Here is a 17,488-nt window from a genome sequence, read left to right as displayed (position 1 = left end):
CTCCTTAATGATGTACCTATTTATCCTTTGAGAAGCCTTTGCTGCCAAACGGGAGGTCGCATCAATTGAACTGACTTCAACAAATGTAGAGTGACTGCACGGGTGCCCTCTGATGATCATTTAAGTAAGGATAAACTTGCTAAGGCAATAATTAAACTTTGGGCAATTGATGTCGTTCATAACCACTTTGCAGGTGTTCTGAAATAACTCCCTGGGTTTACCATCATGCTGTGGATGTTTGGTCAGGACGTGTCATTTTAATTTGTTCGTTTTGAGAGACTCATAACTAAGCATTTCCCCCACACAAAACACATTGTGTGCGCTGCTCGTTATTTCTCGAAGTTTGTATGAAACCAAGAGAGAGAAACTCATCGCTGTATTTGCGCTGTATGAGCTCAGTCAGAACTTGTGGCTAGCTTGAGTCCATTTGATGACAGCGGTGAGTGATGGAAAGTGAGAATGACAAGTCGGTGGCTGACAGCGCATCATCTGCTGCTGAACGACAGCGCTGCAGCGTATCGGTCGCGGAGTGATCTTCAATAAAACTGCAGAAAGAAGATCTGGTAAACTGCGAAGCACACAGGAATATCCCTCCCACTCGCGCAGCTGCCAAACTGAGCAGAGACACCACTGCTAAGCAGAGAGCGCACTGAATAGAGAGCGCAGTTGCACTTGGCCAAATCAGTTCCAGTAATGTTTTAGATGGTTGAAAGCATAGTGATAACACATTGGGAATTCAACAAACTTTTTGTGTGGGTGAATATAGGTTGTAATCGCATTGATCAATGGCTCAACCAAATATTACCAAATTGCAGATTGCTTTATCATATGATGTGGTTAGCTGGTAGGTTGAACACCTATCCAGGGGTTGTGAGATCTGGCAGGTGTCTGAAATGTAGTCAGGCAGGAATCACTCACCATGGCTAAAGTAGCCCTCCTCCTGCCAGATGAGAAAGGCGTCTCCCAGGCTAGAGAAGATGAGTCCGGCCAGGATCTTGCGGGCACTGGAGTGGGCACCTAAGAAGCTGAAGCCGTGGGCAAGCATGAAGAGCCACAGGCAGAAGATGGGTAGACACTTGATGAGGGCGCTGAACCAAGAAGGGCTAGAGGTTGGTAGCCACAGGACAAAGTAGACACAGGTAGACTTGAAGAAGGGCACCAGCTTAGGGCCCTCACTCTTCACCTGGAACACAACATAAAACCCAAGTGAGTGAGTGAGTGAGTGAGTGAGTGAGTGAGTGAGTGAATTAATGAATGAATGAATGAATGAATGAGTGAATGAATGAATGAATGAATGAGCAGGAGAAGCTCTAGCAGCCCCTCTTGAGTGAGTGATTGGCTACATCCGATTCTCTACCCTTGTCCCGAAGTGTGCATTTGTACTGCACACTCCCCCTCATGGATTTAAAAGGAATGGTGAGATTCTCCCATAGACTGGTGTAAGAAATAAGGTGGAAACTTTTTCCAGTCATGCCTGCACCAATCCAATGCTTTTAAATGCAAGGGGAGTGAACGAGTGCACACTTCTGGAGAAAGGTATTGGAATGCAGCCAATGAGTGAGTGAGTGGGTGGGTGAGTGAGTGGGTGGGTGGGTCGGTGTTGACAGTTTGTTACACAGTAATCATTCAGTTAATCAGTTGTTGTGAAGACAGATTTGGAATTATAGCGTTCAACATTCAACATAATCCCAGCAAAAGAAGACGATTGGGAGTCATTTCAATAAAACGTTATTTATCCCCTCAGGGGGCAATTAAGAAAGGCAAGTCAGGTACAAGTATCATCATGACATTCTACTACAAGGAACTGGGAATGTGGAATTCCTCTAAACAACTGAATTCCTAGAGAAGATCAACAACAAATGTGGGGCCATTCTTTAGCTGAATAATAACGACTCTCCTGAACAATATCATCACATTTGAAGGGATCAGTTTAAGCAAGGCAAAGCGCATAATTGCTAATCTTTATCGCATAATGAGTAGTTATTTGGTACGGAAGGTAATTTGTAGTTCAGTGATTCTGAGCAGTATGACAGCAAAGTAGTCAATCTAGTATAACGTTACAACAGAGCCTGCACTGTGTATGTATAGTCTCCTTGTCTGAAGTGCCCTCTTCTCTCTCTCTGTTATCCTATGGCTCGCTGATCACTGGTAAACACTTCCTACAGGTCAAAGGTCATGTGATCTTGCTTTGATGTGAATCTGGTGTAGCGTATAGTACATCTGCAGTGGTCAAAATCTGTATGGGTGAGGGAAGAGGGGGTGAGGGCAACTGCAGGGTAGGGCTGTTATGGTGACCATATAACTGCCACACCGGCAGTCGCGAGTCATGAAGGCAGTCAAATTCCACATGACCGTTTAGTCACGGTAATTAGACTTCTCCAAGCTCTGATGCTGCTGATGGTCATTAGTAGCCTACCAAACGTTTTTGTTGTTGTTATTTTTTGTTACAAAAAAAAATAAGTATAGGGGGTAGATCAGCTTTAATATTGCAGGTAGATTGTAACTTCCATCAATGTAATTGTCTGCATCACTTCCAATCCCCCATATGTTTTATTTATTTAGCATATATATATATATATATATATATACACATACACACATACATACATACATACATACATACATACATACATACATACAGTGGGGAGAACAAGTATTTGATACACTGCCGATTTTGCAGGTTTTACTACTTACAAAGAATGTAGAGGTCTGTAATTTTTATCATAGGTACACTTCAACTGTAAGAGACGGAATCTAAAACAAAAATCCAGAAAATCACATTCTATGATTTTTAAGTAATTAATTTGCATTTTATTGCATGACATAAGTATTTGATACATCAGAAAAGCAGAACTTAATATTTGGTACAGAAACCTTTGTTTGCAATTACAGAGATCATACGTTTCCTGTAGGTCTTGACCAGGTTTGCACACACTGCAGCAGGGATTTTGGCCCACTCCTCCATATAGACCTTCTCCAGATCCTTCAGGTTTCGGGGCTGTCGCTGGGCAATACAGACTTTCAGCTCCCTCCAAAGATGTTCTATTGGGATCAGGTCTGGAGACTGGCTAGGCCACTCTAGGACCTTGAGATGCTTCTTACGGAGCCACTCCTTAGTTGCCCTGGCTGTGTGAGTCGGGTCGTTGTCATGCTGGAAGACCCAGCCACGACCCATCTTCAATGCTCTTACTGAGGGAAGGAGGTTGTTGGCCAAGATCTCGCGATACATGGCCCCATCCATCCTCCCCTCAATACGGTGCAGTCGTCCTGTCCCCTTTGCAGAAAAGCATCCCCAAAGAATGATGTTTCCACCTCCATGCTTCACGGTTGGGATGGTGTTCTTGGGGTTGTACTCATCCTTCTTCTTCCTCCAAACACGGCGAGTGGAGTTTAGACAAAAAAGCTCTATTTTTGTCTAATCAGACCACATGACCTTCTCCCATTCCTCCTCTGGATCATCGGCAAACTTCAGACGGGCCTGGACATGCGCTGGCTTGAGCAGGGGGACCTTGCGTGCGCTGCAGGATTTTAATCCATGACGGCGTAGTGTGTTACTAATGGTTTTCTTTGAGACTGTGGTCCCAGCTCTCTTCAGGTCATTGACCAGGTCCTGCCGTGTAGTTCTGAGCTGATCCCTCACCTTCCTCATGATCATTGATGCCCCACGAGATGAGATCTTGCATGGAGCCCCAGACCGAGGGTGATTGACCGTCATCTTGAACTTCTTCCATTTTCTAATAATTGCGCCAACAGTTGTTGCCTTCTCACCAAGCTGCTTGCCTATGGTCCTGTAGCCCATCCCAGCCTTGTGCAGGTCTACCATTTTTTCCCTGATGTGCTTACACAGCTCTCTGATCTTGGCCATTGTGGAGAGGTTGGAGTCTGTTTGATTGAGTGTGTGGACAGGTGTCTTTTATACAGGTAACGAGTTCAAACAGGTGCAGTTAATACAGGTAATGAGTGGAGAACAGGAGGACTTCTTAAAGAAAAACTAACAGGTCTGTGAGAGACGGAATTCTTACTGGTTGGTAGGTGATCAAATACTTATGTCATGCAATAAAATGCAAATTAATTACTTAAAAATCATACAATGTGATTTTCTGTTTTTTTGTTTTAGATTCCGTCTCTCACAGTTGAAGTGTACCTATGATAAAGATTATAGACCTCTACATGCTTTGTAAGTAGGAAAACCTGCAAAATCGGCAGTGTATCAAATACTTGTTCTCCCCACTGTACATACACACACACACACACACACACATACATATATATACATATATATATATATATATATATATATAGTGAGGGAAAAAAGTATTTGATCCCCTGCTGATTTTGTACGTTTGCCCACTGACAAAGAAATTATCAGTCTATAATTTTAATGGTAGGTTTATTTGAACAGTGAGAGACAGAATAACAACAACAAAATCCAGAAAAACGCATGTCGAAAATGTTATAAATTGATTTGCATTTTAATGAGGGAAATAAGTATTTGACCCCCTCTCAATCAGAAAGGTTTCTGGCTCCCAGGTGTCTTTTATACAGGTAACGAGCTGAGATTAGGAGCACACTCTTAAAGGGAGTGCTTCTAATCTCAGTTTGTTACCTGTATAAAAGACACCTGTCCACAGAAGCAATCAATCAATCAGATTCCAAACTCTCCACCATGGACAAGACCAAAGAGCTCTCCAAGGATGTCAGGGACAAGATTGTAGACCTACACAAGGCTGGAATGGGCTACAAGACCATCGCCAAGCAGCTTGGTGAGAAGGTGGTGCGATTATTCGCAAGTTGGTGCGATTATGGCAAATGGAAGAAACACAAAATAACTGTCAATCTCCCTCGGCCTGGGGCCCCATGCAAGATCTCACCTCGTGGAGTTGCAATGATCATGAGAACGGTGAGGAATCAGCCCAGAACTACACGGGAGGATCTTGTCAATGATCTCAAGGCTGCTGGGACCATAGTCACCAAGAAAACAATTGGTAACACACTACGCCGTGAAGGACTGAAATCCTGCATTGCCCACAAGGTCCCCCTGCTCAAGAAAGCACATATACAGGCCCGACTGAAGTTTGCCAATGAACATCTGAATGATTCAGAGGAGAACTGGGTGAAAGTGTTGTGGTCAGATGAGACCAAAATCGAGCTCTTTGGCATCAACTCAACTCGCCATGTTTGGAGGAGGAGGAATGCTGCCTATGACCCCAAGAACACCATCCACACCGTCAAACATGGAGGTGGAAACATTATGCTTTGGGGGTGTTTTTCTGCTAAGGGGACAGGACAACTTCACTGCATCAAAGGGACCATGGACGGGGCCATGTACCGTCAAATCTTGGGTGAGAACCTCCTTCCCTCAGCCAGGGTATTGAAAATGGGTCGTGGATGGGTATTCCAGCATGACAATGACCCAAAACACACGGCCAAGGCAACAAAGGAGTGGCTCAAGAAGAAGCACATTAAGGTCCTGGAGTGGCCTAGCCAGTCTCCAGACCTTAATCCCATAGAAAATCTATAGAGGGAGCTGAAGGTTCGAGTTGCCAAACGTCAGCCTCGAAACCTTAATGACTTGGAGAAGATCTGCAAAGAGGAGTGGGACAAAATCCCTCCTGAGATGTGTGCAAACCTGGTGGCCAACTACAAGAAACGTCTAACCTCTGTGATTGCCAACAAGGGTTTTGCAACCAAGTACTAAGTCATGTTTTGCAGAGGGGTCAAATACTTATTTCCCTCATTAAAATGCAAATCAATTGATAACATTTTTGACATGCGTTTTTCTGGATTTTTTTGTTGTTATTCTGTCTCTCACTGTTCAAATAAACCTACCATTAAAATGATAGACTGTTCATGTCTTTGTCAGTGGGAAAACGTACAAAATCAGCAGGGGATCAAATACTTTTTTCCCTCACTGTATATACACACACATATACATACATACATATATATATATATATATATATATATATATATATACACATATACATATACATATACATACATACATACATACATACAGTGGGGGAAGAAAGTATTTAGTCAGCCACCAATTGTGCAAGTTCTTCCACTTAAAAAGATGAGAGAGGCCTGTAATTTTCATCATAGGTACACGTCAACAATGTAGTTGGTCAATAACAAAAGTTTCTCAATACTTTGTTATATACCCTTTGTTGGCAATGACACAGGTCAAACGTTTTCTGTAAGTCTTCACAAGGTTTTCACACACTGTTGCTGGTATTTTGGCCCATTCCTCCATGCAGATCTCCTCTAGAGCAGTGATGTTTTGGGGCTGTCGCTGGGCAACACAGACTTTCAACTCCCTCCAAAGATTTTCTATGGGGTTGAGATCTGGAGACTGGCTAGGCCACTCCAGGACCTTGAAATGCTTCTTACTAAGCCACTCCTTCGTTGCCCGGGCGGTGTGTTTGGGATCATTGTCATGCTGAAAGACCCAGCCACGTTTCATCTTCAATGCCCTTGCTGATGGAAAGTTTTCACTCAAAATCTCACGATACATGGCCCCATTCATTCTTTCCTTTACACGGATCAGTCGTCCTGGTCCCTTTGCAGAAAAACAGCCCCAAAGCATGATGTTTCCACCCCCATGCTTCACAGTAGGTATGGTGTTCTTTGGATGCAACTCAGCATTCTTTGTCCTCCAAACACGACGAGTTGAGTTTTTACCAAAAAGTTCTATTTTGGTTTCATCTGACCATATGACATTCTCCCAATCCTCTTCTGGATCATCGAAATGCACTCTAGCAAACTTCAGACGGGCCTGGACATGTACTGGCTTAAGCAGGGGGACACGTCTGGCACTGCAGGATTTGAGTCCCTGGCGGCGTAGTGTGTTACTGATGGTAGGCTTTGTTACTTTGGTCCCAGCTCTCTGTAGGTCATTCACTAGGTCCCCCTGTGTGGTTCTGGGATTTTTGCTCACCGTTCTTGTGATCATTTTGACCCCACGGAGTGAGATCTTAAGTGGAGCCCCAGATCGAGGGAGATTATCAGTGGTCTTGTATGTCTTCCATTTCCTAATAATTGCTCCCACAGTTGATTTCTTCAAACCAAGCTGCTTACCTATTGCAGATTCAGTCTTCCCAGCCTGGTGCAGGTCTACAATTTTGTTTCTGGTGTCCTTTGACAGCTCTTTGGTCTTGGCCATAGTGGAGTTTGGAGTGTGACTGTTTGAGGTTGTGGACAGGTGTCTTTTATACTGATAACAAGTTCAAACAGGTGCCATTAATACAGGTAACGAGTGGAGGACAGAGTAGCCTCTTAAAGAAGAAGTTACAGGTCTGTGAGAGCCAGAAATCTTGCTTGTTTGTAGGTGACCAAATACTTATTTTCCACCAAATTTGCAAATAAATTCATAAAAAATCCTACAATGTGATTTTCTGGATTTTTTTCCCCAATTTGTCTGTCATAGTTGACGTGTAACTATGATGAATATTACAGGCCTCTCTCATCTTTTTAAGTGGGAGAACTTGCACAATTGGTGGCTGACTAAGTACTTTTTTTCCCCACTTTATAGACTACTGCCTTGTGCGCATTGTTGCGCTTTTAATGTGAAGAAATAGCCTAATAGTTTATCAACATTTTAAGCTAAACGTTCTGATCTGTTGCGTCAGCCTCATTGCGTAAATAATATATTGGGGATGCTAGAGGTTGTATTAATTTGGGATCTATCGCATCCCACAACTGTCCCAGACTATGTAATATTTATTTCTCGCACAGAATAGGTCAAATTTTGTACAATGGGGGAAAGCTATTGCTGTTCGTTAGGCCTACTCATCTTGTTGGCTGACGAAAAGTAAATGTGGACAGTTCTTCCAATATCTTCAATATGCACATCGGAACTGGATAAGGACGCGTGCAGTTGCGTTCCCGATGTGTCTGTCTTCACTTGTAGCCTGTGAGAAAGACCCGATCATGTGATGGAGAGCCATGTGAGTGAGAGGTGCTTCGGAGCATGCAGCACTCAGGGAGAAGGGCACAACGGCCACTGGCCGCAAATGGCATGGATTTTTTTAGGGGGCATTACGGCCACACAAAAGGGATGCCGCCGGGAAATGCGAGGCCTTATCAAGTGCTTGTCAAATTGTGAATGAGAGACTGATGAAGTGTGTACAGACTGGGCAAAAAAAACAAAGCAGAGCTCATGCCTTTCAAGCAATTTTTTTCAAATCATCATTGGCGTCGCATCATGCAGCCTTACAATGTATTAAAAATCAAAACATATAGCCCAACATTTGTAGAACAACTAAAGTTACATTGATAACTCTAAATGAAGCATATAGCAGTACCTATTTATTTGTTAACTGCTCAACACTCCCTCAAATCGTTTGGAGAAAATATCCTTTCTATTTTATTCAGCTTTGTTCAATTGTATTCTTCATACTATAAAATAATATAAAATAATGCCACGGAATTCAAAGCAAATCTTGTCTGCTAAATGAACTAGTGCACCCCACAGCCATATGGCATAGCCAGATCAGGACAACTCAGAGTATGCTATTCTGTTCTTCTGAAATATGATGTTTCTTTAGCCCTGTCTAAAATAAATAATGGATTTATTGTGATGGTATAAGCTATATTACATGGATTTATTATATTTGTTTAATGTAGATGTTGCAATGGTCTGCATCAGTGGCTTGTAGGCTATGTGTGGAAGCAAGGAGATGCTACATGTGTTTATGTTAATTAACGGTCAATTACTGTGAGACCTGCAGTTATTTACTTGACAATCACCAGCTGACAAAATGTTGTGACCGCCACAGCCCTACTGCAAGGATAACGGTAGAGGAGGGTTGAGGAAGAGGGGTTATCTGTGAAGTCAGAACACAGCAGTCTTTTTTCATGTCAAATGTATCTCAAAGTTCTCCTTTTCCTTTGGGGTCTTTTTTAGGTTGCATTGCATTTCTGGTCTTCCGCTAGTCCTGACGAAGCAAAAAAAGCGGAACATTCAGCAGTTTTGGCAGCTGAGGTTATTTGCACATCAATCTATTCAATCTTTCATTAAGAAATGTGCAGTTGAAGTCGGAAGTTTACATACACTAAGTTGACTGTGCCTTTAAACAGCTTGGAAATTTCCAGAAAATGATGTCATGGCTTTAGAAGCTTCTGATAGGCTAATTGACATCATTTGAGTCAATTGGAGGTGTACCTGTGGATGTATTTCAAGGCCTACCTTCCAACTCAGTGCCTCTTTGCTTGACATCAAGGGAAAATCAAAATAAATCAGCCAAGACCTCAGAAAATAAATTGTAGACCTCCACAAGTCTGTTTCATCCTTGGGAGCAATTTCCAAACCCCTGAAAGTACCACGTTCATCTGTACAAACAATAGTACGCAAGTATAAAACGCCATGGGACCACGCAGCCGTCATACAGCTCAGGAAGGAGACGTGTTCCGGCTACTAGAGATGAACGTACTTTGGTGCGAAAAGTGCAAATCAATCCCAGAACAACTGCAAAGGACCTTGTGAAGATGCTGGAGGAAACAGGTACTAAAGTATCTATATCCACTGTAAAACGAGTCCTATATCGAAATAACCTGAAAGGCCGCTCAGCAAGGAAGAAGCCACTGCTCCAAAACTGCCATAAAAAAGCCAGACTATGGTTTGCAACTGCACATGGGGACAAAGATCGTACTTTTTGGAGAAATGTCCTCTGGTCTGATGAAACAAACATAGAACTGTTTGGCCATAATGACCATAGTTATGTTTGGAGGAAAGAGGGGGTTGCTTGCAAGCCGAAGAACACCATCCCAACCGTGAAGCACAGGGGTGGCAGCATCATGCTGTGGGGTGCTTTTCTGCAGGAGGGACTGGTGCACTTCACAAAATAGATGGCATCATGAGGAAGGAAAATTATGTGGATATATTGAAGCAATATCTCAAGACATCAGTCAGGAAGTTAAATATTGGTCGCAAATGGGTCTTCCAAATGGACAATGACTCCAAGCATACTTCCAAAGTTGTGGCAAAATGGCTTAAGGACAACAAAGTCAAGGTATTGGAGTGGCCATCAATGACCTCAATCCTATAGAAAATGTGTGGGCAGAACTGAAAAAGCTTGTGCGAGCAAGGAGGCCTACAAACCTGACTCAGTTGCACAACTCTGTCAGGAGGAATGGGCCAAAATTCACCCAACTTATTGTGGGAAGCTTGTGGAAGGCTACCCGAAACGTTTGACCCAAGTTAAAACAATTTAAAGGCAATGCTACCAAATACTAATTGAGTGTATGTAAATTTCTGACCCACTGGGAATGTGATGAAATAAATAAAAGCTGAAATACACTGCTCAAAAAGATAAAGGGAACACTAAAATAACACATCCTAGATCTGAATGAATGAAATAATCTTATTAAATACTTTTTTCTTTACATAGTTGAATGTGCTGACAACAAAATCACACCAAAATTATCAATTGAAATCAAATTTATCAACCCATGGAGGTCTGGATTTGGAGTCACCCTCAAAATTAAAGTGGAAAACCACACTACAGGCTGATCCAACTTTGATGTAATGTCCTGGCCTCCACGTGCCTGTATGACCTCCCTACAACGCCTGGGCATGCTCCTGATGAGGTGGTGGATGGTCTCCTGAGGGATCTCCTCCCAGACCTGGACTAAAGCATCCGCCAACTCCTGGACAGTCTGTGGTGGAACGTGGCGTTGGTGGATGGAGCGAGACATGATGTCCCAGATGTGCTCAATTGGATTCAGGTCTGGGGAACGGGCGGGCCAGTCCATAGCATCAATGCCTTCCTCTTGCAGGAACTGCTGACACACTCCAGCCACATGAGGTCTAGCATTGTCTTGCATTAGGAGGAACCCAGGGCCAACCGCACCAGCATATGGTCTCACAAGGGGTCTGAGGATCTCATCTCGGTACCTAATGGCAGTCAGGCTACCTCTGGCGAGCACATGGAGGGCTGTGCGGCCCCCCAAAGAAATGCCACCCCACACCATGACTGACCCACCGCCAAACCAGTCATGCTGGAGGATGTTGCAGGCAGCAGAACGTTCTCCACGGCGTCTCCAGACTCTGTCACGTCTGTCACGTGCTCAGTGCTTTCATCTGTGAAGAGCACAGGGCGCCAGTGGCGAATTTGCCAATCTTGGTGTTCTCTGGCAAATGCCAAATGTCCTGCAAGCGCAACCCCCACCTGTGGACGTCGGGCCCTCATACCACCCTCATGGAGTCTGTTTCTGACCGTTTGAGCAGACACATGCACATTTGTGGCCTGCTGGAGGTCATTTTGCAGGGCTCTGGCAGTGCTCCTCCTGCTCCTCCTTGCACAAAGGCAGAGGTAGCAGTCCTGCTGCTGGGTTGTTGCCCTCCTACGGCCTCCTCCACGTCTCCTGATGTACTGGCCTGTCTCCTGGTAGCGCCTCCATGCTCTGGACACTACGCTGACAGACACAGCAAACCTTCTTGCCACAGCTCGCATTGATGTGCCATCCTGGATGAGCTGCACTACCTGAGCCACTTGTGTGGGTTGTAGACTCCGTCTCATGCTACCACTAGAGTGAAAGCACCGCCAGCATTCAAAAGTGATCAAAACATCAGCCAGGAAGCATAGGAACTGAGAAGTGGTCTGTGGTCACCACCTGCAAAACCAGTCTTTTATTGGGGGTGTCTTGCTAATTGCCTATAATTTCCACCTGTTGTCTATTCCATTTGCACAACAGCATGTGAAATGTATTGTCAATCAGTGTTGCTTCCTAAGTGGACAGTTTGATTTCACAGAAGTGTGATTGACTTGGAGTTACATTGTGTTGTGTTACATTGTTCCCTTAATTTTTTTGAGCAGTGTATATCATTCTCTCTACTATTATTCTAACATTTCACATTCTTAAAATAAAGTGGTGATCCTAACTGACCTAAGACAGGGAATTTGTACTAGGATTAAATGTCAGGAATTGTGAAAAACTGAGTTTAAATGTATTTGGCTAAGTTGTATGTAAACTTTTCTCTCTAGATTCTCTCAATTGGCATAAGAATGAGGTGAGTTAAAGTCATGGACAGTTTTGACAGGTGGACCTAAAGACAGTAAAAGAATAGAGAGGAAATGTGCTGTGTATTGTTAACCCAGATGTTCACATGCTCTCTGACCCAAAAAAGTCAGACAGACACAAACCACTTCAGCGTGGACGGAATATGAAAGCAGAAGTGGGGAAGTCTTCCAAACAATGGTGCCTCACGTTGCCTTCTCTCTCACACTTCTCCCCCAACCTACAGTCTGTCACCCCTCTCATAGAAAGAGAACTGAGCAATTCGACCATGAATGCCTGATTTCACACTGTCTTCTCTGAATAGTTGATGTTGAGATGTGTCTGTGACTTGACTTGCACATTTTCCACATTATTTTAATTTTTTTGGGTAGGTACAAAACCAACCTCATACTTCCATTATTTTTTTTTTAACTGATACCGGTTACCTTCAGACGGGCAAAATGGAGAACACCACCACCAACACTACATACATTTTCGTGAGAAGACCGATTTTCGTGATACCTCATGGTCTGACAGACACCGCTCTAGCTCTGCCACCTTTCACCGCAGATGCGGAAGTGCGACACTGGCGGATGCGGTGGATTGAGACGCATCCAACGCCAAAAAACAGATATCTCTAGTTTAAACTGACACATTTTGATGGGGATTTCTTCATGTAACTTATATTGAAGCACAGGTGCATCAATTGACTCTAGGGGGTTACAAACAAACCCAAACAACAAAACCTTGCTTATTCAACCCCTGGCCTGTGCTGCAGCTAGCAAAGATAACCGTGAGAAATAAAAGTTGAGGCGAACATACACTACATGACCAAAAGTATGTGGACATCTGCTCGTCGAACATCTCATTCCAAAATCATGGCATTATTATAGAGTTGGTGCCCCCTTTGCTGCTAGAAAAGCCTCCACTCTTCTGGGAAGACTTTCCACCAGATGTTGGAACATTGCTGCGGGGACTTGCTTCCATTCAGCCACAAGAGGATTAATGAGGTCGGGCACTGATGTTGGGCGATTAGGCCTGGCTCGCAGTCTGCGTTCCAATTAATCCCAAAGGTGTTCCATGGAGTTGAGGTCAGGGCTCTGTGCAGGCCAGTCAAGTTCTTCCACATCGATCTCAACAAACCATTTCTGTATGGACCTCGCTTTGTGCATGGGGGTATTGTCATGCTGAAACAGGAAAGGGCCTTTCCCAAACTGTTGCCACAAAGTTGAAAGCACAGAATCGTCTAGAATGTCATTGTATGCTGTAACCTTAAGATTTCCCTTCACTGGAACTATGGGGCCTAGCCTGAACCATGAAAAACAGCCAGAGAGCATCATTCCTCCACCAAACTTTACAGTTGGCACTATGCATTCGGCCAGGTAGCAATCTCGTGGCATCCACCAAACCCAGATTAGTCCGTCGGACTGCCAGATGGTGAAGCGTGATTCATCACTCCAGAGAACGCGTTTCCACTGCTCCAGAGTCCAATGGCGGCGAGCTTTACACCAGTCCAGCCGAAGCTTTGCGTTGCACATGGTGATCTTAGGCTTGTGTGCGGCTGCTCGGCTATGGAAACCCATTTAATGAAGCTCCCGACAAACAGTTATTGTGCTGACGTTGCTTCCAGATGCAGTTCGTAACTCGGTAGTGAGTGTTGCAACCAAGGACAGACGGTTTGTACGTGCTACGCCCTTCAGCACTCGCCGGTCCCGTTCTGTGAGCTTGTGTGGCCTACCACTTCGTGGCTGAGCCATTGTTGCTCCTAGACATTTCCACGTCACAATAACAGCACTTACAGTTGACCGGAGCAGCTCTAGCAGGGCAGAAATTTTACGAACTGACTTGTTGGAAAGGTGGCATCCTATGACGGTGCCACGTTGAAAGTCACTGAGCTCTTCAGTAAGGCCATTATACTGCCAATGTTTGTCTATGGAGATTGCATGGCGGTGTGCTCAATTTTATACAACTGTCAGCAACTGGTGTGGCTGAAATTGCTGAATCCACTCATTTGAAGGGGTGTCCACATACTTTTGTATATATAGTGTAGATAACAGTACAGCGCCCCATGTTCTCATTGTGCTGATATTATGTTTATACGTGAAGCAACGGAAAGGGAAACTCCCGCCGAACAATTGCTCTGAGAATGATTGCTTAAACACAGCATGAAAAAGGCAGGAGGGTCAACCTTTCAACCTCATGTCCTCTGCTTCACATACACAGATATTTAATTTTCTCATATTTCACTAATCCAACCCTTTTAGGTCTGTAAAATGTTTCTTCAAGGTAACTCCTGTTAAAGACTACAAACAAGGCCCATGTGACATGGCCCTCCATTGCTCTGTCCTTGTATCCCAGTGGTGCTGATTGTTCTCATGCCGTGTTTCCTCTCCTGTGTTGTTCTCTCTCTGTTCCCAAGTGGCTCACCCAGGACTGATAAGCTGACTAATAATACTGGGCACAGGGCCGTAACTACATAGGAGGACATTAAACTATATATTTTTTACACAAAGAAAATCAATTACGGGTGAACATCAGCTCCGAACCCTCATATTCTTGATCTGACTGAGTTCTAATCGCGCCTACCTCTTTGCGAATGAGTGGAATCATGAACAGTGGTTTGTTTGTTATGTTCGCCTGCGTCTCCCAGGTTTGTCTTTTTAGCTGCACATTCACCACTCTCTCAAATGGCTAACTCCGCCCTCTTGCGGCACAGGCTGAGGGCCTGAGGGCCTGAGACGTGAAACTTACTACCTCAGCTCGGAGTCTGCTGAAGTAGGCCTAAGCAACTACAGACGCTGCCGACAGTGTGTTTGCGAGATGCCGGACAAAAGGCGATTTAAAAACCGTTCTGCGACTCCTGCCATGTCTACAGACATCCCCCAAACAAACAAAAAACGACTCTTGGAAAATGAGTGCACAACTGGTAAATAGTCACTTATAGATATGTCAGTCAGTCAGGTGGCTAGCTGCCGGCAGAGACTTCCATTGCAGTAACGTTGAAGGGCTCTGGCTAGTGTTACTAAGCCAGCTAGAAGGATGAAGTAAGAAGCTAACGTTAAACGGAGCCTACCTCATAATAACGTTGCTTTACAGAGAGTAGGCTACTGAAACAGACAGTGATGTGGCACTCAGTGGTGAGGCCGAGGCAGGCTGCAACGCATGCAGGAGGAAGTAGAGGAGACAAAGAGAGAGAGGAAGAGCAAAGACAGAGGTTAGTACAGTGATTCCCAATCTTGGGCTCCCCTGAGAAAATCTGTACAAATCTTATCAAACAAATTAGGAACTTAAAAAATGAAGATATGTTTCAATATGAACATCTCCTCATGGCCTATCTTCCCTAGCGGCCTGCATTAAAATGCAATCAAAATGCAAACAATACAGTTCTAGAAATGTCCTACGTTTTTGTTTATATCTGTGGTTGTTCGTCTTATCGCGATCGCCCACTGGAGTTTATAGTTTACCCATTACCTACCTTTTTTTACTAGTACATTACTGATATTAATACAGAATCGTAAGTAATATTCTAATAATTCATGTGAATGTAATAATATGATCATCTGTGTGCTCCATTGATGTCTGTTTGTGCGGCGCTTGATTAGTAATGCCTAGGAATACAAATGTGAAGGCTATATAATTTGAGAAAAGAGATATCTATGTAAAGAGTTGATGATTTTATGCAATTCATCATTACAACTGACTGAACAGTCACTGATGCTACGTGTCAGTGTGAATAATGTATCATATTTCCCCCCTTTCAGGGGTATAACATTATAATTGTATAGCTAATTGGCTATGTATTTTTAGATCAACTGTATTGAATGAGCCTACAGCAGCCAAGTTGATAATGGCTGGGGTCATTTTTGCTTGTGTTTGCTGTTCTCCAAATAGCATTTAAACGTTTTTTTTTTTTATTGTATAGAAATGCAGTAAGAGAGCTTAAACTCACTCGCAAACATCTTAAATCACTTAAAGTGCTGGGACTTGTGATAAGATCTCGAAGGAACAGGGAAGTAGCTGTATCTTTGTTTATGACACAGGCCCAGAGAAAGAAGCATGCTGCTTCAATTTTCGCAAAAAGTGTATTTTGAGTATGAGTTCAACCTGCTTGTTTTTGGTATACATTTTACATTTTACATTTTAGTAGACGCTCTTATCCAGAGCGACTTACAGGAGCAATTAGGGTTAAGTGCCTTGCTCAAGGGCACATCGACAGATTTTTCACCTAGTCGGCTCGGGGATTAGAACCAGAGACCTTTCGGTTACTGGCACAACGCTCTTAACCACTAAGCTACCTGCCGCCCCATCTACGATACAGTATTTATGGTATCTACAATATGGTATTTACGAGGCTGTGTTTGAGAACAAGTGGGATGTCTTCACTGACATGTTCAAACTCTCCCTGACCGAGTCTGTAATACCTACATGTTTCAAACAGACCACCATAGTCCCTGTGCCCAAGAAAGCGAACATAACCTGCCTAAATGACTACCGCCCTGTAGCACTCACGTCGGTAGCCATGAAGTGCTTTGAAAGGCTGGTCATGGCTCACATCAACACCGTCATCCCAGAAACTCTAGACCCACTCCAATTCGCATACCGCCCCAACAGATCCACAGACAATGCAATCTCAATCGCACTCCACACTGCCCTTTCCCAAGTGGACAAAAGGAACACATTTTACATTTTTGTCATTTAGCAGACGCTCTTATCCAGAGCGACTTACATTTAGTGCATAAATTTTTTCATACTGGTGCCTCGTGGGAATCGAACCCACAACCCTGGCGTTGCAAGCGCCATGCTCTACCAACTGAGCTACACAGGACTACCAATGTGAGAATGCTGTTCATTGACTACAGCTCAGCGTTCAACACCATAGTGCCCTTAAAGCTCATCACTAAGCTAAGGACTCTGGGACTAAACGCCTCCCTCTGCAACTGGATCCTGGACTTCCTGACGGGCCGCCCCCAGGTGGTAAGGATAAGCATCAACACATCTGCCACGCTGATCCTCAACACGGGGGCCCCTCAGGCGTGCGTTCTTAGTCCCTCCTGTACTCCCTGTTCACCCACGACTGTGTGGCCAAGCACGACTCCAACATCATCATTACGTTTGCTGACGACACAACAGTGGTAGGCCTGATCAATGACAAGACAGCCTATAGGGAGGAGGTCAGAGACCTGGCAGTGTGGTGCCAGGACAACAACCTCTCCCTTAACGTGAGCAAGACAAAGGAGATGATCGTGGACTACAGGACAAGGTGGGCTGAACACGCTCCTATTCACATCGACGGGGCTGTAGTGGACCAGGTCGAGAGTTTCAAGTTCCTTGGTGTCCACATCACCAACAACTATCATGTTCCAAACACACCAAGACAGTCGTGAAGAGGACACGACAGCACCTTTTCCCCCTCAGGAGACGGAAAAGATTTGGCATGGGTCCCCAGATCCTCAAAAAGTTCTACAGCTGCACCATCGAGAGCATCCTA

At 44.2% G+C, this 17,488-nt stretch overlaps 1 protein-coding gene across 1 annotated transcript in view; it reads right to left on the bottom strand.

Moving 5' to 3' along the window:
• tmem86a (transmembrane protein 86A) overlaps positions 1-17,488 on the bottom strand; it is a 74,862-nt gene that overhangs the window by 18,274 nt on the left and 39,100 nt on the right. Inside the window, exon 2 of the mRNA XM_084168395.1 lies at positions 919-1,183. Within this exon, the coding sequence (XP_084024521.1) occupies positions 919-1,183 (265 nt within the window). The remainder of the gene's footprint in view (positions 1-918; positions 1,184-17,488) is intronic.

Source organism: Coregonus lavaretus (assembly GCF_964263955.1).
Source record: "Coregonus lavaretus genome assembly, chromosome: 9".
Lineage (NCBI taxonomy): Eukaryota > Metazoa > Chordata > Actinopteri > Salmoniformes > Salmonidae > Coregonus > Coregonus lavaretus.
This window is presented reverse-complemented; position numbering and strand designations above follow the sequence as displayed.